General features: G+C 42.4%; 1 protein-coding gene across 1 annotated transcript in view; it reads left to right on the top strand.

The window, feature by feature from the left end:
- Positions 1-8,208: 8,208 nt before the first annotated feature.
- OSBPL11 (oxysterol binding protein like 11) overlaps positions 8,209-26,642 on the top strand; it is a 40,196-nt gene continuing 21,762 nt past the window's right edge. Inside the window, exons 1-5 of the mRNA XM_048308791.1 lie at positions 8,209-8,365; positions 23,123-23,191; positions 24,236-24,411; positions 25,207-25,286; positions 26,046-26,228. Coding sequence (XP_048164748.1) covers positions 8,229-8,365; positions 23,123-23,191; positions 24,236-24,411; positions 25,207-25,286; positions 26,046-26,228 — 645 coding nt within the window. The 5' untranslated portion in view covers positions 8,209-8,228. The remainder of the gene's footprint in view (positions 8,366-23,122; positions 23,192-24,235; positions 24,412-25,206; positions 25,287-26,045; positions 26,229-26,642) is intronic.

The following is a 26,642-nucleotide window of genomic DNA, read 5'->3' as shown; positions in this document are numbered from 1 at the left end:
GCTGACTCTGCTCTCTGGGGTTAGTTACATTTTTTTCTTTATGGAGTCTGAAGCAATATATTCCTTTAGCTTTTAGGTATCTGACCTGCTGCTGTTGTGGGCAATGCTTTTCTTCATTTCCTTTGCAATCATGCAGTAAACCCTTTATGTCCTTGTTTTCTTTCCCTGTGCAGGTCTGGTTTGTTTGGATTTTGAGTCGTACCTTTAATTTGGATATTTGAATGATAGTTTTTTCTGCATATCGGTCCTGTCTCCTTTTTTTCACTAGATTTTCTGCATATTCCTGAGATGTCCTGCACTGTCTGCATCACAGTTCACATCCTATGCAAGCATCTGGAGCTACTGGTAATATTCAGCCTTATTTCATCTGATCTCTTTGGAGAGAAGTAAGATTTAAGGAGCCTCTTCTGTCTTGTGACTACTTGAAAGCAAAGCAGAATATGAATATTGCACTCCCTAGGGTGATGATCAGATAGCATTGCTCCTTGGCATCTTAAGGAATGCAGGCTTTGGAGTTTAGGGAAAGAGGAGCTGAAAATTGAGGTTTGTGTTTTCATTTTTCCAAGCCTTGTGGGCTGATGTCAGCAGGACTCACACGTTCAGTTTTCTCACCTGTGAAGCTACAGGTCGAGTTAAGTTTGGGGTAGGTCTGGGGTGTAGAACAAGGGCTCCCAATATCAGCCTTGCTATGTGAGAGGAGCCCACCTGCTGTGAGTGTCCAGAGAAAGTTTCCCCTGGTTGGGGCCTGCAGGCCATTAAAAACCTATCACTTCAGCGCTACCCAAAATGTAAGTGCCATGCCTGACCTTCACCTTACACTAGACAGCCTGGTGGACTTAATTGGCATTGGGATTACTCGGATATCATGGGCCTTTTCATTTTCCTCTGGAAAATTTTTGCACCTAAGCTCTCCCTGAATTATGTTCTAAACAGACTTGCATGGTTTTAAATGCATATATAAACACTAAATTATTAAGCTTAATTACTTTTAATTATAGGTAGTAAATAATAGCCATTTATACTGAGGTAGCATATAATATCTCAAAAAGACTCTTCCAGGATATTAGGTACAAATAAACAATGTCAGTTTGCATCCCTAAAAGTTGACAGCCTAAATTGCTTACAGATTTACAGCTTCCACATGGACTTCTTGCAGTGTGTTTTTACTCATTCATGGGATCTAGAAAACATATCAACAGTGAAGTTTTGACTCCACTCATTTCATTTAGTTGAATTTTCTGCTGCAGGTTCTGATCAGATTATATAGGAAGAACTTTCTTTTTTTCACACTTAAGTTAGTTCTCCAACATGGTACTTGGCAGAAAATGAGACTGGATTTTAGCCGTATAGAAATCTACATAATTCCAAGCAATGTAAGGAATTCAAGCAGAACAGACTGAGAGGCCAGTTGTAAACCATCTGTACTCTTTAGGGCTTTCTGTAATCCAACAGAGAAAGCTTTCAGAGAAAGGACTATAGCAGAACTGAAAAATGCATTTGACAGAAGAGAAACAGTATTGGTAACTTGGAGTTAAATTTCTATAAAACAGATATCAAACCCCAGGCAACAGACCAACAAAGACTTTCCAGAATCCAAATATATGCACTCTGTAGGCAGCACAGGCTGCAATAAAAAGGAAGGATATAATCTGGAAATTAGGAAGTAAATCCTGAATTGGCTAGAGTGTGCAGGTAGAAGATCTGGTGATGAGAACAGCTCGGAATCAGTATCCCTCAAACAGAGCTCAAATGAAAACACAGCAGTCAAATTAGGGATGATGTAGGTTTGCCTATAAAAATTACCAAGTGCTTTGGCTTGGTTTCCAAACTGAACTTGTTAACATCGATTCACCTGGAAATGGCATTTGTGACTGGGATAACAAGCATCAAAACATGATAATGGATATCTACAGCAGATGGAGAGATTCACATGTTGCCATAGAAACCATGCAGGAAAAGTGTGTAGGAGTAAAGCATGGCACAGAAAAGCATCTGGGAGAAAGGGCTGAGAGCTGAACTTACTCAGCAGCTCTTAAGGTTAGATGACACATTAATAAAAACAGTAGTTTTTCAGGATATAGAGAATCACAGAGGAAAGGAGTCCTAACAGTGAGCTGCAGAACAGCTGAAGGCAGCAGTGCCATGTTGTGCCATAGTGTGGAGCAGAAAAAGTCTGTAGAGAAAGGCTGGAGATGGCCACGAGATGGATGAAAAAGCTGGGAAGACCCTCAACCAGAACCACAGCACATGCCCCCCTGTGCCTGATGAGCACACCCGGACCCAGGGGGGTGATAAGGGCACGTGCATTTCTTGGACTCCTCTCCCAGCAGCAAGTCCATGGAAGGTAACCCAGCTTGGCTCATTCGGTGCCTGCTCACTCTCTCCCCTGCAGAGAACCTCTTGGGCAGTCCCACAGTGCTTCAGAGCTGACTCCTCTGTGAGGGACTCACATGTGGCAACATTTCCTGAAGAAATCAGGCCCTAAGCAGACGAATGTGTGGTTTTAATTCCAGAATTCCCCACACAAAGAGCTTGAGTAGGGGAATATCTGGAGCGAGCTCCTCTTTTACTCTGTTGGGGTGAATGACACGGCAGAAAAGATCTTGAACTCAGGGAGAGGAGTCACCCAGGGGTTGTTGAGGCAAGGCAGAAGGCAAACCCTTCCATGGTTCAGAAGAACCAGACAGAGGTGACAGGGTCCAGCTGCTGCCCTTTGTGCTGGAACAGCCTGCACTCAGCCACAGTGGCCTGTGAGGCAACACCCTGAGCTCCCTTCCTGCTCACAAGTTGGAGAGAAAAGGGCAAGGAGGCATCCCTGTGTGAGCAGGGTTTGAGCAAGCAGAGGGTTGGCACCTGGAAAAGACCCAGGACACACATCCAGTTGTCAGCAGCAGCTCCATCACACTGCCAGAAGGGATTCAAGGGCAGGAAAAGGGATTGAAATGTGGAGTTCATCAATGGTGGGGCTATGGAAATGTCTCAAACTCTGTAACATGGTTATCTCCTGCTACTGCTGCTGAGCTGCATCTCTAGAACAAGCTTTTTTAGTCTGTGTGGGGAGTTGGAAGTCCTCCAAGACAAGTGCTCTGAGGGTTCCAGGTGGCGGGGCTGGGTGGTGGGCAGAACCAGTGGCTGTTGAGCTCTAAAAGATAAAAGGCAGTGTGAGTGTGTGATTGCAGTTTGCCAGTGTGGAGAGGGATGGGGTGGCGTGGGCTTCGCTCTCGTGTGGTGGCTGCAGAGCAGTGTTGCTTCTGACACTTTTGCAGCTCAGTGGCTGCGTGATGAGGATGACAGCTCCAAGCTGTGGCAAGCTGCTCTGCACACAGAAGCATTAAAGAAAAATTACACAGGCAGTAACTCCAAAGAAGCCTCTCCGGAGGCTCCTATCCTTCACTCCTGTTCTTCACTGAGTTCCCAGGACACAGTTGTTTCCTCAGAGGGTGTCTCACAGAGGGGAAGCTACTGGGATTACACTCCCAGCTTCCAGCCAGACCGAGCCTTTGCTGCTGCCCCAGTTTCCATTTCCACGTCAGGATTGTGTAGGGTTGAGGTAATGCTGGACCCTGGAGCATGACTCAGTATAAAGTCACACTGAGTGCTGCTCAAAACGGTGCCAAATGTGAGTGTGAAGAACGTGAGTGGGTTGTGGACAGGGATGGAAACTTTGTAAGCAATGTATGCTGCTGTCATGTATGAGTGTGTTGCTTTCAGCTGGACCTGCATTACAGCAGGATATGACGCATAGGCACTGATAGAGAAGAGCAAGGAAATTAGGGGATGACTGACAGTGATTGAAAAAAGATTTTGACTCATTTAGACTCCTTAAGATTGGATGAATAACTGTTCAAAGCAAGCACCAGTGCTTCATACACGTTAAATAGCAAAACCAGAGACCCAGGGACTCAGTGATGCCTCTAAAGCTCCAAAATTAAGACATTCTGTCAAAATATATTCACAGTGTGAAGTGCTCTGGTGGGTGAAATAGTTTGTGTTACATTTACCTGACCTTACTGGCCATTTTCACCTATGATCAGGAGAATACAGCTATGTGCTCAATGTGTTGAAGGAGAAAGGCTGTTTATTTTAACCAGATTTCCTTTCTTGTTCTTGTGTCATGGAATCTACACTTTTATTAGGTAGGTATTGTTTATACTTAGTAAGAATAGGAAGTTCTTTCATGTTCATTATCCAGAAGAGACCAGACAGAAACATTGTTTCCCAGGCTATTCGTAAAGTATCAATTGCCTTGAGAAAGAATCTAACCCCAAGAACAATTGTACGATTAAAAAATGCAGATATGAAGCTCCATCAGCAACGTTACTTTTCTGTCATTCCCTCATTGCCTGGCAGCTCCCCCAGTTCAGCAATGATTATGAGAAGTGGCACTTCTCATGCAGTAAAAGCAGGCTGCACTTCTGACTTTCCTTTCCTAGGACTGATGTCATTCCCCCGTATGCCTGTAGAGGATGTAGTTCCCTTAGCAGACAGGAGCAGTAATAATTTTGTCTTCTGTGGCCCAGCTACCAGAGGCAGATCCAGATTTAAGACGGTTAAACTTGGTCTCATCCTAAGATACTACTAAGTCAGGAAAAAAAAATCCTGAATTAGACCAACAAGAGAGTGATAAAAAACTTGTATTGTTATATATATATATTTTTTAAATTTGCACTTTTATTTTAAGATGCAGGTGATGAAAACAATGCTGAAATTCAGAGCTTTTACTCTTTGAACTTTGCTGCTCTGAAGACACAATACTCATCTGAAGAAATTTTAAGCATGTTAAATGGCTTTAAACTGAAAGAGAATAGGTTTAGATTAGGTATTAGAAAGAAGTTCTTGACTGAGAGAGTAGTGAGACACTGGCAGAAGTTATCCAGAGAAGCTGTGGATGCCCCATCCCCTGAAAGTGTCCAAGGCCAGGTTGGCTGGAGCTCTGAGCAACCTGATCTAATGGAAGGTGTCCCTGCCCATGGCAGTGGGGTGGAAAAAGGTATCTTTAAGGTTGCTTCTAACCCAGGCCATTCTACAATTCTATGTATAGCCAGACTATAAACTTTGAAAGAAAAAACAAGATTTGTTTTGGTGTTGATCAGATCCTGGGCGGTTTACTGAAATTAACAGAATGATTAGTTGTGGGAAATTTGCTTGAGTATAAAATAAAATCTACTTCAGCTTGTAGCCATATTCAGGCCTACAAGGATTCGATTTGACAAATGTCAATAAACATTTGCTATCCTATTCATGTGTTCCCCCTCCAGATCTGCAGCTCTTCCTCATCTCCTCCTCCAGACCCAGGAATCCCAGGCAGTGGCGAGGCTCTGGCAGGCTGCAGGCAGGGCACAGCTGTGGAGTCCCAGCACTCACCTCCTGCTGCTCTCCCAAGGGCCAGCGTGGGATCTGTGTCATTTTGAGCCACTAAATGATAACCGGGGAAGGAGACTGAGAGCAACGAACTGAGCACAAGTTATAATTAGTAACACCCTAAACTAAAGAGAAAAGGCAGCTGGAACTGTGTAAGCCCTTAGCAAACATAGTTGAGCTGTCAGCCTTTCTGTGCTCTTCAGCATTTTGTCAATGCCATCTTACGAGAGCCTCTGGTACTGCACATGCAGCACCTTTTTAAAGAGAAAAAAGCAAATGCATGGGGGAAGCAAACCTGAGCTCACCGTGCTCAGGGACTAAATGAGGGGCTGCAGAAATATGCACTAAGGATTGCTGGCTTGTCTGGGGTGTTGGAGATGTTCTGCGTGGAGGAACATCCTACTGACCATCTGTGATGCTTACAAAGGTCTAGCACGGGTGAAGCTGTGTCTCTGCTGGGACTGGTTGTCCTTGAGCAGGGGGGAAATAAAGCACACAAGTGGAACTCTTGCCTGAGTTGCTTTTGCTTCAAATTTTCCCAGGAAAATTTCAGGGTTATTGGCATACATTATGATACCATGCAATTATGTTACATTTCAATTAAAGTTTCAAGTGATTGGCAGAGTCAGAAGTAACTTGTCTGGAGGGCAAGAAGAGTGCAGTTTTGGCCAAAATTGTCTTTGATAGACTATGTTACTCTGCTGATCTGTTCACCTGTGTGTCCATAGGAGAAAAATGCAGGGAAAAAAAACCACCTTTTTTTTTCCTTCAGTGACAAGCATGCTCCTAAAAAAGGCAGAAGTGGTCAGTTTTATGTCTGTGCACTGGTAATATCTCCTGTCCCTGTAAGAGAGATTCTAGGTGTAGATGCAACAGGCAATCTACACTGGTCTGCTGGTGGAGATTGTGTGTATGCTTGGCAGGGAGAGATGGATATGTGATAATTTAGAACCAGATTAAATGTTATAAATATATTTTAAAGACACAATGCTCATAATGTGCCATCACCATTTGCTGGCCAAAGGCAAAGGCATTTTGAATGTCACTGTGAAGCTGTAACATGCTGGTAGGAGATAGGAAAGCCAGGGCAGCTTTCATGGGGTAAAAAGCTGCTACCAGAGGAGTACTGTAAGTAAATAAATTATTTGTCTGAAATATGTTCTCCTTTAAATTTTTGCTTCTATGTATGATTCTCACATAGGGAATTTTTAGCATCTTCTGCAACACAGTTGTTTACAGCATTGTAAGTGTATAATAAGAGCTGGAGAGCGGAGGAGGGAGTTTGGATGAGACGTGGAGTGGCCTCACTAACCACAGTCATGTCTGGTTCTGCCTTCCTCTTCTTCACGTGCAGATTGATTAAAGTCAAAATGAGGATCCTCTGCCCCTGATTTTAAGAAATAATGCAGCTGCAGTCAGTGAAGTTGGGGTTGGCCAAAAGCCATGCCTGGCCTGAAAGATTTCATAGAGCCAGACCAATCTCTCCCAGTTAGATATGTCGGCATTCCATGACAGAAAAAATGCAGTTATTGGAGAAAGAATAGGAGGAAAAAATGTGTTTCTTCTCGAGGCCATGATGGGGCATTGCTCAGTGCACAAAGTGGTGGTTTGACCCTGCTCTGTGGGTCTCTGTGACAGTAAGATCCCAGCTGTCACATCCCTGCTCCTGTATGACACAGCTCGGATCCCTCACTCCTCTCAGCCTGCTCTTACTTTGCAGGGAGAATTCCTGTAGCTCTTATGTGGGAAGATGACTGGAGATAAGAAGATAACTGTATGGAAATTATAGTGGAAAATATGGTTGCTACTCCCCGGATGGAATGTGGTGAGCATCCCCGGTCTCTCCCACACACAAACTAAGGAGGACTAAATTGAGGGTGGAGGGGCTGCGGGAGGGAGACACTGCGGCCAGGCTCTGGCAAAACCCTTGCAGAGGAGGGAACTTCGTGGCACTTTCTAGTTGAAAACCAAGGGAGATAAAGGAAGATATCCCACTGTTGAATCAGCAACCGTGGTGAAATCACTCTCCTTGGACTGAAACTTATCTCCATCCCGAGGTTATCGCTGGTGCTATCCTGATACCCACCCCAAGGTACGACCACCCCTCACTGAGACCTATGACTAAAGTCACTCAAGCTCCACCTGAATGTGAAGAAATAGTGTAAAAGTTATATAAGGTAGGAATATAAATATAAGTATACAAGTTAAGAAATAGGGAGAAGTTAGGGAAGACTCCATTGTAACTTCTGGGCGTACCAGAAGTTACAATGTCGATCGGTGCACCTGCCTTCACCCCCTCCGGAACACCTATAGGGTAAGAACCGTACTCTGTGAGCGCTGAATGATTATCTCGACCTAACTTTGGTTAGGGATTAAAGCTTGTTAGCATGTTGCTTTGAATTAGGGTTACTGCTTTGAGCACTTTTGCGGTCAGATACTATCACCGGCAATCCTCGACCCTTAACGTGCCACAATTTTATTGTTATTCCTTAACCTGTTAACGCGAGTCTTCCCAGGGCGCTGACAGCCTTACGAAACATTAACGTTGTGAGGAAATCGCCCCTTTTTCACGTGACACGCGACTTTCAGACGATTCCGAAGCCTTGCGAGCGCTGCCCGTACTAAAGATGGCGGCCGTGCTGACCCGGAAGGGGCGGCGGGGCCGGGCCGGGTGAGGGAGCGGGAGGGCGGGACCGCCCATCCCGGCGCGGCCGTGCGGGAGCTCGGCCAGCCCAGCGCGGCCAGCCCGGCCCAGCCGAGCGGGGCGCGGGGGTGCCGGCGGCCGCCGCCATCGCAGCCCGCATGGGGCGGGCTCGCTCGGTGCGCCGGGGCCGGGGGCGCCGCTGAGGGGCGGGAGCCGCGGCGCCATGCAGGGCGCGGACCCCGCGGCGGCCATGAAGGGGCCGGAGGGCGAGGGCAAGACGGAGCCGCTGCCGGCGGCGGCGGGGCAGAGCGGCGGCAGGAGCGGCGGCGGCCGCGGCGGCAGCAAGGGCTGGCAGTACAGGTGGGCGTGAGGCGCGGTGAGGGGGCGGCGGGCCCCGAGGTGCCCCAGCGCGGGTGGGCGGCGCGGCTGCCCCGGCTGCAGCAGCGCTGGAACCCCCCCGGCACCGCCGGGGTGCGGCACGGGGGACACGGCTCCCTCTCTCCCTGTGCCCTCCATCCCTGTGGTGCCCGAGGGCGGGCGGCTCCCGTTCTCCTGTATCAGCGCAAAGCTGCTGGGGGATGATGTACCTTTGCTCCTGCCTTTCAGATCCTCTTTTCCCCTCGCAGAACGTGGAGACCGGTTTAAAGTTGTTGAAGGCGCTTCGCCGCTTTCCAGCCTTTCCAAAAAAAGCCGAACTTTGTGCCGAGTTCTAGATCTTCTTTAAGAACTTAATGGCAGTCATTAATTTTTTTTATTGGTGCTTTCTGTTAGTTGCTGTTAGCAAAACTGAGTGTGCACGGAGTTTCAGTCTTATCTAACTTGTTTTAAGAACGTCTATGCTTAGCATAAATCAGGGTGATTACTCAGGTTCAGCAAGTCAGCAGAAGGGAGCAGAGAAAGCCGGAGAAGCCGAGCACACGGCATTAGTTTGAATTATTTGCCTGTGTGTTCGGGAGACTTGAGGGTTTCCATATGCTTTTTTTTCTGCTGTGCTTTCTGTTTGAACACATTCCCACTCACACGCTGGTAGCGGGCTCTACAGCATCACTTGAGAGATTTCCGGATTTCTGCTCCCGGGTCTCTCCTCCTTGGCTGGAGTTCTGCCATGTTGCTGTTGAAAATGCTGCTGTTCTGTGAAGTTTGCACACTTCTCCTTCAAATGGAGACTCTCCAGAGCCGTCATCTGCCAGCCCAGATGGACTGGCTTGCTGTTCCCTGCGTGTGGAGACCGCAGAGCCGGAGCGTGCTACAGACGGACGGAGGGACGGGGACGGCTCGGGACACGAGCACCCAGGCCTGGGATGCGCAGGCACCGAGCGCCCCGGTGCTTTTAACAGGGAGCGAACAGCTCGGTCATCGCTGAGAATCTGGGTCATGAGTAATTTACTTTTCTGGTGACTAGTGCCAGAAAGAGAGGTGGTGATTTCAGGGTGAATATCTCAGGCTGTTAAGTCGGGAAAGCTAATTGTCAGGTATAGCTATCGGCTGTTTTAACCACTGTTCCCAGCTGCTTTTTAAACTTTTTTTTTTTTTTTTTTTAAACTCTGGATTCAAGTAGGACTGAATTTTCTAATGAAAGTTGCTATTACTGTAACCAAGCACGCTTTTATTGTCCGTATACTTTGCATGTGAAACACAAGAGTTAGTTTATGCAATCAAAATAGATATATTTTATATTTTTATGTGGAATTGGAGGCAGTCTTGGGATGAGGTGCCTGATTTGCCTGGATGTCTTTTCAGCTATGCTGTGTTTGGGACGGTGGTCACTGGTCAGTGCTGTGCAGTGAAATGCCACTTTTTAAAATTATCCATCCAACTGTTTTGTTTCTTTTTTCAGTGCTGTGGCTTGTATGACAAAAATTTAACCGTGTCTGAGTGTTAGCCATTTTGTGGCTTGACAGCTCTAAGTGGGACTTGTCCTTATTATTCCTTGTAGCTATCAATATCTTGTTTAATTTGCCCTACCACTTTGGTGCTATTTTTCTTTTTCATTCTAGATCATTTGGAGAAACTTAATGTATTTATTCTATTATTGTGGACACTTGAGATACCTCACTGTTAATCCTGCTTTGTTGGGAATCAATTATTTACTCCTACATTTGTCTCTCTATCTAATTACCCATAAAATATCACCTTTCCCCTGTCTCCCTAGGAAGCCCTCCTGAACGAGATGCTGTAGCTTAGCTTTCTCTTTGTGAAATTACTTCTGTGCTGAAATGTTTTTGACAAAAGACAAACTCCCCAATCAGTGTCTAACATATGGGTTTTAGAAACAGATTTTCTGGGAACTTTTGGTGGAAGTTTGATCTTTAAGTTTCATACAGCACAGTGTGAGCAATGTGTGGTCCCACAGATTGGCAGGAGTAGGGTCCTGAAGTACTTGCTCTCCATAGACCACATCTGGTACAGAAGTTTAGCTCACTGTTTGGTGAAGCATCTGGTCAAAACAGCTATAGCAGAGTTGTCAGACAGTGGGATGACAGGTACTTGATACTCTAATGCTCCAAGTAGGGAATTAAGATTATGGATAAAAAAATAAACCTCCAAGACTGCTGGAACCTGAACTAATGAAAACTGAATCTCTCAAAGAGGTGCAAGGTCACAGATCCTTGGCACAAATTGAGTATCTAGAAAATAAAAAATGAAGCAGGAAGTCTGACTTTATATTTCTGTAGGGGAGTAATAGGGAGATTTTTAAGTAGCCATGATAGAGTTAGATCAGATGTCTATCATAGTGGAGAAGGACAACCAGAGGCTGCCAGATGCTTCAGATGATGTGGAGATACAGCTGAATCTCCTGTCAGACTTCCTGCTTGTAGCAGTGTCCTGGTGAGTTTAGGCAGCCAGTATAGCAGTGCCTCTTCTGATATTTGTAAGGGATTGGTTTCTTCTGAGGGTAGGAAGAGTTTATTTTTTTTACTTAATAGAAGTTAAGAGTTCTTGAGAAGCTGCTCCTCTAGTCATCTGACAGGAAATGATCTTGTTTTCTTGTCAATGTATTATCAGGTCAGTGTGTCTGAGAATGACTAACCATTGGCTTCATTTTCCTCACTGGGGTCAGGAACAGCCTGAATGTTAACTTGCATTGAAGTAGATAAAGGGACCCTCAGAGCCTGTGCTGCACGCTAAATTCTTTAACCCTGTCTTCATTTAGAGAAACAGTTACCAGGAGGTAAGACGTCTGAATAACTTCAGATTATTAAAAGATTACTTGATAAAATAGTTTAAGATTGTAACATTTTAATTATTTTTATCAGTAACCAAGCTATGAAGTAAGCACAGCCTTACCTATAAAAAGAATTACTTTCAGTCAGCAATTCTGCCTTAACTCGTGACCATCTTCATTTGGTTTTTGCCTTGCTCTGGGTTAAATGAACAAGAGTGGTTTCAAAGTAGTGAGAGAAAGGAGACAGTTTGGGCCAGTACCTCTGTGACATGTGATTTGTAGTCATTCAAATAACATAAAAATTACACAACCAGAAGGCAGTGTCTCTGTGAGCTGAATGGAGAGCTGACCAGAATATGTGCCAGAGAAGTGTAACAAGTCCTGTCAGCCTGGCTTGAGGGGCTTTCAGATAATTTTGAGAGAAGTGACTTGCAATCACTGGTTCTTATTTATCTACAAAATGAAGTGTTCAAAGTACTGTGGTTGACTAGAGAAACAAGATTGTCTTTCCCAGTTGGAAAAGCACATGCTAATGTGCTGTCTTCTTATATTTTTCTTAGTGGTTCTGCTCTCAAATACATAAATCAATTCAGCTGCTATTGAAAGTATTCCCAGCATTTCTTCCCGTGCTGGTAGAAATACATGTAAAATGTTCATGAATTTCCCAAATGATTGCTGATTTTGAAGCTTACAAGCTTTCAAAACCTATTTGCTTTTTCAGTTCTGCTTGTGTTTTTCTAGATAGCTGCCTCTGTTCCTTATTTCTCAAATGGTTTTAGCATCTGCTCACTATGGATTTAGCCATGTATAGTTATAAAATGCTACAGATTGTGTCTTTCGCTCTTTGTTTAAGGAAGCAAGTTACCTTTAGTTAGCTGTTCCTGAGAGTTTACCTGAATGCTGCAGGGTTATTCACAGTTGTCAGTTAGTATAGTAAACCATTTGGATGAAAGTAGCTTCAAGGAGTAAACTTCCTAGACTGGTAGTATTTTTTTTTCTTTTACTTTTTTTTTTCCTTGCTAGGTGTGACAATGGCCAGTAAGACAGTTCCTCATGCTGGGTGGCTTCTGCTTGTCATTAATTAGTTTTTTAAGTTAAGACAGATCCTCTTGCAGAATTACTCCGTGTGGCTTTGGGCTGGAGTGAGAGGCTGAGAAGAGCAGAGAGAGTTTTGCCAAAGGGTAACACTAAATACTTTTTGGTATCGAATGCAAATGGATGACAAATTTTAAACAAGTGAAATGGTTGCCAGTTTTGTGGCTTTTAGAGGTTTTTCAGTTGACACTATGCAAGCATCTTCATAAATACTAAAAAAAGGTAGTAAACAATTACTGACCTTAATTCAATCTCCTGTGTTTGAGCAGGCCAGCATGTGACAATGTAGCAGAAGAACTGGTAACTGGAACACATGAATATATTTTAAGTCTGCATTTTGAGATGATCATGAACACTTTTTCATAAAATGATCCAATGGGAAGTGTGTTTTAGAGGCAATGCTCATTTCTAAGTTTGATCCCAGTTACTGTTGAGGATGACTAACAATGCTTTGCACTTCAAACATGTAGAAGCAAAGCATGTGAAACTGAGCTGGGCTGTGGAAGTGTTTGATTTTCCTTCGTGCTGTCCTGAAAAAATGATCTAATTAGCAGTAGTAAAGGGAAGTGTCTTGAAACTGATACAATACTGATCCTTGTGTTGGGGGTGTCACCATGTCAGTCTTAGTTGCAGGAGACAACCGAGTGTTCCTCCTTTCTCTATGTTTCTGCTCACATTCCAAGAAGTGTTTGATCTTGGGAGGATAAACTTCATCTGGTTGGTCTTTAAAGCTGGAACCAGCTTGGTAGAAACAGATACAGGAGGTAATGGCAGCTCAGTGTTCAACAACACTTGGAAACCTCTCCTTTGCTGGTCTTCTGTTCTTGTCCCGGCATCAAATCCTTGCTGAGGCTCCAGTAGGGTGTGTGAGCTGACCTAATCAACTGGCTCCTGTGAGCAGGCCAGAATTTTAGCTACGCTCCCTGTTGCTTGATAAGTAGAAGAAAAGAAACTTGCCAAACCTTCCTGTAAATGTTAGTGTCATCCTAGGACGGTTCTCACTTAACGCTGGTACCCCTAATGCTTCCTTTTTATTACCCATCTCCCTTGTTCTGGATTTTCTTTTTGCATTGCTTGAAACAAAATTCTTTGGGATTCTAGGTGGAATTTGCGTATATTTGATGGAATCAATAACTGTAACTCCCTTCTTTGTGGTGTGCACAGCTGCAGGGAGAGAGAGAGGCTGTAATTTAGTGGTGTCACTCCCAGGTGGGAGGTCTGGCAAGGGCTGCTCCTATTTTGATTTCCCCCTGCTCTTGCAGCCCACCTCACTTCCTCAGTATCCCACTGTCATAAGAACCTGCTGGCATTGTCACATTGAGGTGCTAGCTCCCAAGGGAGATGATGCTTTGCTGGCATCTTTTGGGTTGGCTGGTGGCTCTAATGCCAAGCCTGTGTCAAAGTGAGTCCTGATCTTCCTTGCTTCTGTTTCTGGTGATGTGTGGAGATACCTCAGCATGGTGTGACATTCAGAAAGCCCATGCTGCTCACTTTCTGACTTGTCACTGGTCTTTTGAGATATGATATGGGGTGCTGAAAAGATGATTTTCTCAAGTGGTTGCTGTGAAATTCAAAATTTATTTCTGCAATTTGTGTGTTCCTTTTTATTGCTAGAAATCAGATTAGAAGTGCTGTCACACTTGTTTGATATGCTGGAGGGAACTGGCTGAAAAACCTGGTGCCTGAATTTCTTTATCCTCATGTGACTTTTTGCTTAAAGAGTATATCATGTTCCTAACACTAATTTAGAAATTCTGCCCTTCACATAATTTGCTCATTAGAATAGACAAGAAGCTCACATTTAAAATGATCAGCCAGTTACGTCCATCTCAGGATGCATTCTGTGTTATTAAAATATTAAGGTCATCCTTTACCAAACTGATTTTACAGTTGCTAAAGCCTCAGGCACTTCTCGAAAGGCAGGTGAGCCCTTCGTGTTCATACATGTATTTAAACTTGGAACACTGCTCTTGGAGCAGATGTGTTGTAAATTAAGAGAGGTAAATCTTGGTGTGAGGGGTAGTAAGTGGGTGCAGTTGGGGGTAATTTCAACAGGAGCTTCATGTTGACTGATGTTCTAGTAGGGAGTGTGAGAGTTCCTAAACCAGGTGACAAGGTTTGGTTTCCCTTCTCCAGCCCTGTGGCTCCTCAGTGAGTGACTATCAAGAGTGTTGTCCCTCTCTTGCTTCTCAAAGCCTCTCCATGTTGGACAAACAGGGGTGTCGCATGTGGGAGTTGGTTCTGGCATCCAGTGTACTTGTGTTCATAGTGGGATGCTCGTTTAGAGTTCAAATTAAGGTAAAATGAAGAAGCACCAACTTTTGGGTAGTGTCTAAAGATGAAATAATTTGTTCTGTCCATGGAATAGATTTCTGCTGGAGTTAATGGCTGTTACAAGTGTCTATCCTTCACTAAGTGCAATCAGTATTTTTCAACTTCACCTTTTCTAATGTAATTATGTAGCAGAGTGTTAATTAACTCGAGTACAACATTAACATCCTGCTCTGCCACACACGTTCTCTCCCCAGAGAGAAGATGAAAAACAAACTGCATGTGCCTGACCTAATCACATTGCTTACTGCAGAAGCAGAAAGCAGCAGCTGCTGCTGTTATGTTACTCTGGGAAGGTTCCTGTGCTGTCCTCATTGTACTGTGAAAATTAAGGCAGAAGTGCAGTGACCCCTGTTTACTTACAGACCTTGCCTTGACGTGCCCTCTGATCACCTGCCAGTGCTGATGAATTCTTGTAGGGGATCGCTGCCTGCTGGCAATGCTGCCAGACAACTTTCTTCTTAGGGTGCTTTCAAAGCTTGTACCTTTTCAGATTTCCCCTTCTGTGTGTTTAATGCTGAAATGGGAGGGCAGGGCAGGCTGAAGTTGGGTAGGAGAAATGCTGTTTCTTCATGTGTCTTAAGCTGCCAATCTTGTATTTGACAGCCTGCTTTGGAGCTTTTTGTTATGGGTAAGCATTTTTTCTTTTTTGCTTTCAGTTGTAAATTCCAGAGTTTTCAAGGAGGCTGGAAGTATTTAAAATCTTGGTTAATTTTTAGGTGTTGTCAAATTAGTTTCCCAGAGAGCCTGCTTTGCACTGAGAAGGTTGGTTACTTGCATTGCATGGAGATGTATCAGAAAGCAAGAGATCTGCTGGACAGAACTGCTGGATGCTGTATAAGGGAGCTGGTTTCTGACCCTGGCTCTGACTTCCTTTGTGCTAATAGTCATGTATTATTCTAACTTGTTTTCCCGCATGATCACTAACTGTGTTCGTCTTTCTCTTGGAGGACTGGTTTTGGAACAGTTGGCTCTGATTTTGCGAAACTTTTGCAGGGTCACAGTTGCAGCTGAAATCAGCAGAAGCCATGATTTGAATGTATGAATAAAATAAAATAAAAATTGGACTGTATCTGTCTCAAAATTAGAGAGTCAGAAAATTCATTGTGCCTCTGTTCCCTGTATGCAAATGGAATGAAAATGTTTTTGTCCTCTTACTGTTCATTACATGACTCCTTCATAAATGTCCACAGCAAACACAAGAAAACCACGAGGGAACTCATTGTTAGCACATGAGTGCCAAATGAATAATACCTCATCCTCATTGTGCAATGATGAGGAGCACTTTTGAATAATTCCTTGTCTGGGAATCACTGTTCCCTTAAAGCACCAAACAAGAAAGTAGTCCTGCTCTCTTTATATATGGTCATAGTCATAGGTAGTTAACGTGTGTGCTTTCTTATTTAGAATTAAAATCTTCCTGGTGACTTATGCCTCAATTTTAATGTAAGAATAATTTTGCCTAACTTCTCTGTGTCCAAGATTTATAGAATAATTTGGGTTGAGATGGGCCTCTGGTAAATCTCTAATCCAGCCTCCTGCTCAAAGCTTCAGAGTTAGAAGATGTCATTCAGGGCTGCTGAATTGCACCACTTTTAATTGTTTGCCAGCTAGACTTCAAACTACTGGCCATTGCTTCTTGAGTCTGGTGGTCCATACAGGTTTCTGCTTGTATTTATGAATATTTAAATAGCATTAATTGACAAAGACAATTTAAGTGTGTTCTTACTTACTTGAAAGGTGATAATAATTATTATCTTCAATATTTAACCTGAAATGTTGCAAATAATATTTCAAAAATAATTAAAAAGCAAGAGGCTCATCTGAGGTAGCTGATCAGTGTATTTACGCTCCATTTCAGTGTTTCATTGCTGCAGAGTCTAGAATGGGAATGTGTAATTGTTAATATAATCTTTCAAAATTCATAATCACCAATACATCTCAAAACTGCAGGAACATATCTGCATCTTTCTGATAGGATAAGAGCTATGAGAGTAGGAGAGCAGAATGCCTTGGGATGGAGTGTGTAGTAAGCTGAACCACACTGAACTGTGCCAAAGAGTGACTAAACAATGCAGAGGTTTGCTCCACCAGTCTCTGTGGATAATGCTAACCAGGATCCACTGCTTTCCCAGATATCATAGGCAGCAGATTGTCCAAAACTGCAAAGATGCTCATCCATCAGTGTTTGCCTTGTATATCAGTACTGTTCACTGGGCAGAGCAGCTTTAATTTGACTGCTTGAACTTTCTGAAACTAGATGAGAGAGTTTTGGGTTAACAGTAATGTGTGAAACTGTGCATTATGGTGTGCTGATGTAAACTGGTAACATAAATGGTAGCAAAGCTGCAGGCAACCTCTCCAGAGGCATTAAGGGGAGAGTTCAGACCTTTTGGGGTGCTTGTTTTTTTTATGTTCCACCTCTAAAATGTTGTTAGCTAAATCTACAGTTTGTTTTCCACTGATACCCTTGCAGCAAAATCTGTTGGGTTGGCTACTGACTCTTGGGTGCAGCTTCAGTTCTGTTCTGCTGACGCAAATCCACAAATAAATTGTCCCTGAGTGGAGTTCTTGCTGACTTGAGGTGTTCACCTGTGTGTGAGACAAGTTGCTGAGCTGAATGTCACTGCAATTTTTTCTAGGCAGATGTATTGTGAGAGCTGGAGAGCTCTGTAAATTATAAAGTGGTTAAATAATCAGTTTTATAGTGATTATGTGAGAACAGTGTTTTGCTACATTAATTAAATATTATCTGTCTTCTTCTACTTGCTACACTGCAAAAGTGTTACAGTAGTTTCATTTGTGTGTAATTGACCTCTGCCATTACTGCTCAAAAGAGGAGAATGGAATACGGATTTAGTGAAGGTGGTTTTTAAAGAAACCCTGCTAGCTTGATATATCATTTCCCTTGAGAACTAGTATTGATAGAACTTGAGGTACCAACACAATTACTGTGTTGAGAGCAGGGGTTGAGGAGGGTGGGCCGTGGGAGAGCCCCTTACCCCTGGGGTAGGGAGGTGGGGCTGCATCGTGCTGGAATCACAGACTGGTGATGGCTTATTTTGGCTGTGCCACACCTTTTCTTTGTGGCAAGCCTGTGCTGCTCTTCCAATGCTTGTCTGTACTCCCAAGGATTTACAGGAGTGCATGTGAAGAGAAATTTTTATATCTAATGAGGGGGTGTGTGTTGCTAGCATACTTGGAGCCAAGTGGTGTTCTGAAGTATGCTTGGGGTCTGCTGTTGATGTTCTTGTCATGGTGTTGGACCTCTCTTCCTTGCACTTGTTCTTGTTTTCTAAATTTATAATTGAGCAGACAAACACATGAGCTGAAGAGCAGGAGCTTTGCTTCCACTTCGCAGTTGACTATAGGACGCTGCTGGTGAGTTGTACAGCAAGGACAGTTTTTTTCCTTTCTTCCAAAAGCTATTTGGAAAAGCAAAAGTAATTTATGGATGCAGATACTCTGTAAGCAACTGATGCTTCTGCCTTACCTTGTTGGGTTTACTGGGGAACCTGCTCCTGCACCACAGAGCTGTGGAACTGGAGTGTGCTTAACTTGGTGGTGGTTTCTTGCAGTTGCAGAAGATATGCCCAAAGTGTTCAGTGCTGACATAGCTGTTCGGGTTTTTTTTCCACTTTCTCTTCTCCACTGCCTAGCCCTCGTGTGAGGAAAAGGGCAGTCAGTTCACTGTAGATAAGCACTTTGCAGTGCCCATGAGGAAAAAGCAAGCCATTGCCAACAGTGAACCTGTGGGCAAATAGAGATGAACAAGTTCAGTGAAAATGGTCTCTGCTTTTTCTAAACTGTATAGTTGAAATCACTCATTGGTTTGCACTCTTATAATCCTCATTTCTTTATTTTCTCTTTCTTTACACTTTGCTAGCTTTTAATACGAAGACAGTCTCTTTCACTGGGGGTTTGCATCTTGCTGTGAGCTCAGTAGAAGGGAGCGTCTTCCCTTGGCCAGGAACCAAAGGCACTGTCATAACGGTGGTGGCAGTTCTGGAGGCTGAATCCCCCTTCAGGAGCCCTCTCTGACATCTTCATGGGCTCCAGACTCCTGGTCATCCTTCCTGCTGGCAGCAAATCCACACATACTCAGCTGCCGCTTGAAGTCAGGCCTTACGCAAGTCTGTGGGGATGCCTTTGGCAGCTGCGTTTGCTCTTCAGACAGCTGTTGGGTCTTCAGAGACTTGGCTGCTCAAAGCATCCCACGTGGTGCTGTCTGGGTCCTAGCAAAATTAGAATCATCTGAAGGGCAGCCTTGGAACTGTTCTGTAACTGCTTTCCAGATGGGTGTAATTTTCTGCCACTGCTAGCAGTGGGTTTTTTTTGGGGTAGGGCTTTCACGGAGATCTACACGTGAGGGGTATGAAAAAGGGATGGTGAAGCCTTTTGCGTTGTTGCTGCTTCTCAGAGAAAATGTTGGCCCAGCACTTGTCAGGTGTGAGCCTGGGTTTCTTGGCAGAAGCTCCTGAAAGACGTCATTATGGGACTACTGTTCCTCAGTATCTGCGTCCAAGGCTCGGGTGCTGCACATAAACAGGATACAGGGGAATTTGGCCTGATTGTCACTGTCTTCTTTCTTCCCCAGGACAGGAGACCACCCTGCAAGACACTGACAGCTGCTGCAACTTAGGAAAGGACAAATAAAACTAGAGAAGGATAAATAAGCTAACAATGATCCTTTGTAAATCTTTTATTCCTTTTTTTTTTTTAGTAGCATGTAGATATGCGTAACTCTGGCTTGTGGTAAACATCTTTGATGTAGGGGAGGGATAATTTTGTGGGAAGAATATGAACTGATATGTAATTGTTCACAGAGGCCTGTCATTTGCTTACGTGGACAGTTTCAGTCCATCTCACAGTATTTAGAAACTAAAAAATTGTGATAAATGGACAGTCAAGTTCAAAGGTGTTCAGCCTTTGGGAAAATAACCCAGGTTTTGGGAGGTGGTAGGTGTGCTGGGCTAGAGTTCAGGTGTCCTATCATGTGTTCTGCATAATTTTTTTCTGGATCATGACTTGTATAGTATCCTCACTTAAAGTAGTCCAGCAAAAATTAAAATCAATTTTATTTTTACGTCCTTAAGACTGTGATGTGTCTGTTGCAACATTTCCTTTTTTTGACAGGACATGTGAATTTCAACAGAAATAGGGCCTTTAGGGATTGTTGACTCATTGTTGCTGAGCTGTTGCTATTCCTTTGACAATCTGAGACTGTGGTGAGCATTTTAAATAGCAACAACAGCATCTTGGCTATGGAAAGACACACGTACCCATAGGTACAAGTACGTGCACGTAGGCAGCAGTGTGAATGCAAAGGGATTCTGAAAAGCAGAAAGATCCCAAGGGAGCCAGGCCTCACTGTCAGTGTTAAGTTGCTCAGTGTTTTGTGTCCAGTTCACGTCTGAAATCTGTTTTCTACAAGTCAAAAACCCGTGTGGGAAATTTTGGGGACTTTTGAAGTACACTGGTGACTTTGAGACAAGTTTTGCCAGCACTGTTTCCAATGAAACAACAGTAAGGACTTACTCATATTTTATGAATTGTGGTTATCTGTGAGCAGAGCCAGTGCTTGAACCTCAACCTCTTGTTCTCAAAGTCTACCATTTTACAAGTTTTCTGTAGTGCTCTGTAGAGCTTGGCTGTTAGTTCCATACTAGTGAAATATTAGTGGGTTTTCTATTGGGTTGGGTTTGTTGTGGTGTTTTTGGTTTTTTTTTTTTGTTTGTTTGTTTGGGGTTTTTTTTTTTTTTTTTTTTTTTTTTTGATTTTTGTATTAACTGCTTTATATCACTGCTTTAGCAACAACAGGTATCTTGGTTTAACTCTTGCTGTGGAGGCACTAATCTTAAAATCTTGAAGAAATGCTTTAATTACAGTCCCTGGCCTTGTTCATAAAAAATACTGAGAATATTTTTCTGTATTCATACATGCAGAAGAAGATTAGGAGTCTAACTGTAGTTCTGTCATGGATTTATGTACAGTTATAGAATTTACCTTTTTGTGCATTGCAGTTTGCAGTGGGTTTAGATTTCTTTAGTGTATATAATTTTCATTTTTTTAAAAATAAACCTTAGTTCAAATGTTGAAATATTAATTCTCAGTCACTTTCTCAGACTTCCATGGGGCGCTGTTCTCAAAGCCTTTCAATTGAACCCCTCAACTTTTGGGACTGGTGAGACTAGAGATATAAATTATTGAAGAGGAGGCATTTGGAGAAGTTTTTTCACTAGACAAAGTGAAAATCCAAGTGGAAAGGAACATGCAGATGATGGCAAAATGTGATGGTCATTGGATGTGGAACTACATCACCAGAAGAGCTGCGCTCCCTTCTACAGTGCCTTTTTCTGGATGACAAAATTAGCTATTTCATCTGTCACACCAAAAAAAAAAAAAAAAGGTCAAATTATTTTAATTGGAGGCTGTTTAATTTACCCTTGTCAGATGAATGGACTTCCGTAGGTCGTACACATAGGCCTGCTGCATTCACTGCAGTCTGAACTTACCTTTCTGGTTTTTCTTTGGTTCTGTTAAAGGTGTCTGTGATTTATGCACATTAGTTAATGGGAGAGTGCAGTGGCTGTAGCCTAAATGTGCAGGGCTATGTACAGTGTCTCACTGAAAAGCAAGGGTGAGGCTTGCATTCGCTAGAGCTGAAAAACAATTAGCTGTGACTAGGGACAATTTGCAGATCATTAAAACCCAAGCTCATACATTTTTATGACTGTGCAATCTCATAATTTTCAGCTAAATTAAGACAGTGAGCAAGTCTAAACTGTACTTCCCTTGTATGCCAATAATAACAAATGAGAGGCGTCTGCAGAGGATGAGTTTGATTATGTCTCCTTTAGCTTCTCTGTCTGTACGTTTAAAATATACGACACCCTCTGCTCTCCTTGGTTTTATTTTTATCTGTAGCACCACTTAATGAGCTATTAGAAATTAAATTCCTAGATAGTCCTGCTGGCTGCTCTCCATTGCAGGATATTACTGCAATACTGATTGCTGCTGTAATAGCTAGAATACATATTTTTGCTTTTAAAAGTAACATTAAAAATCAGTACCTTGGGTTTTTTTCTTCAAAAAATGTACATTCTTGTATCACTGAAAGGCAGTGATTTACTCTGTGGCTGTTTTCATTAGTGTCACCCTAAATGGCTTCCTTTAGGATGAAACAGTGTAAAATGTTGTATTTATCAAACTGTCCGATTTCTGATTAATCTGGTGATAGTATCTATAAATGAGGTGTAGACAGCAGCTTCAGGTTTTATTTGGAATTTACCCCAATACTTAGCCCAATTATGTTTGCAACCAAAACCCACTGATGGGGATGATCCCTTGGCTCTCACAGTCCTGTTTGCCCCACCTTTCCCCTTTTGCTGACATGGGCCTGCTTTGTCCATTTAACAACCAAGACAGGTTGCTGCTGCTCCAATGAACTTTGAATAATTTCATTTAATCTTCAACATACTACAACCTACAGAATTTTTAATTTAAAATCTCAATGAGATTAGACACAAATTTCTTTGAAAGAGGCAAATAGTGTCTGATATTTGGGTCATTGTTTCAATTCTTCATTGTAATAATAGGAGCTTTTTTCCTTGTGCTGGACCTGAATTGTCTATCAAGAGTGTGTTCTTCAGTGTAGGATTATGCCCTACTGGAAGAGGTGAGGGCATTGAGGTGACATTTCTAGATTTATGGGAATGTACATCATAAAGTGGGTCTTTAAACTGTGGTCTTAAAGTGAGTAATTTGTAGCCATAGTACTTGTAAGCCTTATTTAGGGCAATTGATTTTCAGAAGTGGTAGTGTATTTTGCCTATAGTGATATTAAGTTTCCATGCCAAATGCCTTTGATGGATTCTCATTTTTGGTGGTTGCTGCAAGTTGAATCTTTGAAGGAGAAACTACTGGATTTTTGTGTCAGGCCAGAGGAGGAGATGTTTTGGCTTCTGGTTTAGATTTCAGAATATGGTGATGTGAGCTGCACTTGGATGTTGTGTTCTGTAGAACATCTGTTCAGGAGCATGACTGTGTAGGGGGAAGGGTGCTGGACAGGAAGGATTAATACCACACTGATGTAGGAGTAGCTACAGACTGTTTAGGTTGGTGACTGTGATCAAGGGTCTCTTAATAAGCTAGTGAAAATGAATTTTGTTCAGGAGTACAAAGTTTGTTTTGAGGACCGAGCAGGAACCAGAAGCAGCGTGCATTCTAAGTCTTTAATTACCTGAAACTTGTAAAAATGTGTCCAGAAGTGCCTGTTGAATCGGTGCAGCTAATTATGGTTTGAAATTATTTGGAATTCAGTAAGTCTGATTAAATTTTTGTAAGAAATTGTATTAGGAACAAAGCTGGAAAATCTTTTAAGTGTAGCTTTATTAAATTGATAGTGCCATTCTAAAAATGAACATGAAAATTAATCTTCTGAGACTAGATAAAGATGGTCAGAAGCTGGGAAGATCTAAAATGTGTTTGGTATGGTCTGATTGCTTTTTTCTCTCTTTTGATAGCGATCACATGGAAAATATTTATGGCTACCTGATGAAATACACCAATCTTGTCACTGGTTGGCAATACCGGTAAGTCTTTTATAGTGCTCTTTAGTAATGTTGGTTTCTGCAGCATCCAAATGAACATGCTTCAGTTTTTTTAATAATGCTTCGATTTCCCTTCTTCTAGTAGACAAACTTTATGCAAGAATCTTATGCTTTTCTCAGTATAGATTAAGCTAATATGTAGATGAATAGTATTTGTATTAAGACATGAATATAGAAAAGGCACAGGCAATATAAAGCACTTAACTCATATAGTGGCTTATCACTATGTTTGCATGTGTGAAAAACATTAGTTTTTTTCTCCTTTTCCATTAAAAAATACTGTCTTTGTGTTTTCTGATGAGTCTTCCCCTTGGTGCCAAATAATGCTATCACTTAAAAAAATTAAGACTTCATTACTGTAAATTCAAACTCAAGCAGGCTTCTCCCTTTCCCCAGGATGTCGTCTCCCCTGGAATAAGTTGATTTTCTGTCAGGTGAAATTCTCTGGTCAGGTTTCTTGTTTAATGCTGTTCCTAGAGCAGCACAGTGCAACCAAATTAATATTGGAGTGACAAGCCCATAGTGTACCACCCTGTGCCGCCTCTGGCGTGGGGTGACTCGTGTCAATATTCTCATCATCAAACTCAAGTGAAAGTTGAAGCATAATGTCCACGTCCCTTTTTGAGAAAAAAATCTGGAATTGCTTCAGTTTCATGGTTTTGCATCTCAACTCTTTTGTATCTGGGGCTGTTCTACTGTATGTAGTTTAAGGATTTATTAAGCCTTAATGATTCAGGGCATCATTTCTGATTCCCAAAATCTTGCGATAGTGTTCTTCTGTGGACACATTATTCTGTTGTGCAGTCCCTGCTCTCTGGGAAAAAAAAATGCCAAGAAATTAATTTTTGTGCCATCTTGGGGACATAATTCATATGTTTAGGGTTGTCCTGACACAAGTCTTTCAGTCCCAATCCCATCTGTGCCAACTTGTAATGAAAGTATTGAATTCTCCCAGTACCACCACCTGCCCGAAAAAAGGAAAAGGAGCTGGTATTATTTAGTGTATTTGCTTTGTTATCCTTGCAGGTTTTTTGTGTTAAACAATGATGCTGGCCTGCTGGAGTACTTTGTGAATGAGCAGTCTAGACATCTGAAGCCCAGAGGTACCCTGCAGCTGGCTGGGGCTGTCATTTCACCCAGTGATGAAGATTCTCACACCTTCACAGTCAATGCTGCCAGTGGGGAGCAGTATAAACTAAGAGGTAGGACCTGGATTCTTGGGCAGGGGATCCTTCCACTAGAGGACAGTCCTGGCTCTCACCTGGGGCTTGGCTTGGCTGCAGGGCCAAAGAGAGAGAACCTGGTTGGCAAAGTGCTGCCATGAAAATTATGTGCAAAACTTCCATTGCACTGTTCAGCTAGAAACGGTCTGTACTTATGGATAGTTCCATAATGTTTGGGTTTGATGACCTTCAGAAGACTATGAACTTCATATGTGTAGAATGGGGTTTAATCTTCATATATGGTGTCCTTAAATTGTACTGATTCAAAGTTTTCTAAATCATTGTAGATAGCAATACTGTGGTGATGCTCACAGAGAACTTAATTATTCCTAACATTCGGTTTGTTAGCCACCTTATGGTGGTTATAAAAGCCCATTCTCTGATTTTGTAGGCTGCAGAAATCTAGGCTAATAACTTTGAGTGTTTCTTCCCTTGAAGACTTGCTGTAATTTTCTAATTTGGGATACCTTACTCTTATTCCAGGAAAACGTTTCATGTTGTTAGATTACAGTATTTGTGAGAGCAATTATGGTTTGTTGATGTTTTAAAATCAGTTTCGTAATACTAAAAATAGCATACAGAATGAAAAAAGTGTACACTATTTATGTTCAACTTGATTTGATGTTGTAGTTATTACAGGCAAACAAGTTTTAGATTAAAAATAAATTACTTTGCACTGTTAAAGTCTTGTGCTTTTTAAGAATTAAGCAGCCTTTTTTGCCCATACTTTGTAATGTCTTCATTAACAGAATCCGTTTGGTTTGCTTTTATTAGCTACTGATGCTAAAGAGCGGCAGCACTGGGTTAGCAGGCTACAGATATGCACACAGCATCACACAGAAGCTATTGGAAAGGTATGACTGATGCTCTTATGGGCAAAAATCATTTAGGCTGGTGGTAGAAGTAGTTGCAATACAATTTCAGTGTTATTGAAGCCCTTCCATTTTGGGAGCTTTACTTTTTTTTTCCCTTTTTTTCCCTTTTTTTTAACCCCTTGCTTTTTTTCTAAAAACCACTCAGCAGCCCAGAGATAAATTTAGGATGAGTTCCCAGCTTTGAGAAGCAAGTCCTCAACACTATATCTGAGTACTGTTGTTTCCATTTGCTAGCCATGTGGTGGGTATGCATATAGTGTATTTTATAGAACCTCCTGGTTCCCATAACACCTGTTCTGATACCTGATTAAAATCTTGCTTTTAAGTTACAATCAACATCTTGTAGCTGGCTTTGTCGTAAGAGATAAGTTGAATTAATAGCTCTAAGTGAAATTCCGTTCTCTTAAATGTCAGCTCTATCCTTGCAGGATCTGTTAGGAGTCAGTTTCTGGTACTGTTGCAAATCAAGGACTCATCTTTAAGTCAGAGAAGTGATACTTACTGATCAATCTAATTTCACAGATTGTTCTTAATTAGACTGTAAAACAGGGCAGGTAGAAGCAGACAGTGCACAATATTTAGCAGTTGCTACTAGTGCATTATTAGGGCTTTGCCATCTTTCCTTGCTCTATAAAAAATTAGAAATGGAACTGTTCTGCTATATCTTTCACATTAGAACATTTGCTGGTTATTAGAATTAATTGTAAACATTTCTTAATATGCTTATTTATTCACTAGAACAACCCTCCTCTGAAATCTCGCAGCTTCTCTCTTGCATCCCAAGGAAGTGCCAACTCTCCTGGTGTGCAGAGAAGACCCAGTCAAAATGCAGTTTCCTTCTTCAATGTTGGACATCACAGATTGCCAACTGGAAAAAGAGTTCCCATTATGCAGCCAGATCACCTTGTAGATGTTAGAGAGGTTTGTATGCTTTGATTTGCCTTACAGTTTTTTGAGAGAGCCATGGTGGTATTTGTAAGGTTGTGGAGAAACCTGCTGTTCTTAGTTGGGTAAATTGTCAGTATCATGTCCTTAGCTATTGTTAGCGCAGCTGTGTGAGGAAAAGTAACTTGCCCTGGCTGATTGTAGAAGTACATGGTGTATATTCTGTGATTTTTGTACTCTGCAGTAGTATCCTGGTGCTGAAGGTAGAACCATGCTCTCATCCTTGCAAGTCGTAGCGCTACAGGTGACAAGGGAATATCCTTAAGGGATATAACATCACGTACTATGATACTATTACACACTTTTCTTCCCACGTCAAGCTATAGAAGAACTGACTAAGCTGTGCTTGTATCCCTTATTACAAAGGAGAAGTTGGTCATGACTGGTGTT

Source organism: Corvus hawaiiensis, chromosome 7 (genome assembly GCF_020740725.1).
Source record: "Corvus hawaiiensis isolate bCorHaw1 chromosome 7, bCorHaw1.pri.cur, whole genome shotgun sequence".
Taxonomy (NCBI): Eukaryota; Metazoa; Chordata; class Aves; order Passeriformes; family Corvidae; genus Corvus; species Corvus hawaiiensis.
The sequence above is the reverse complement of the archived record's forward strand: the minus strand, read 5'-3'. Positions and strand labels throughout refer to the sequence as shown.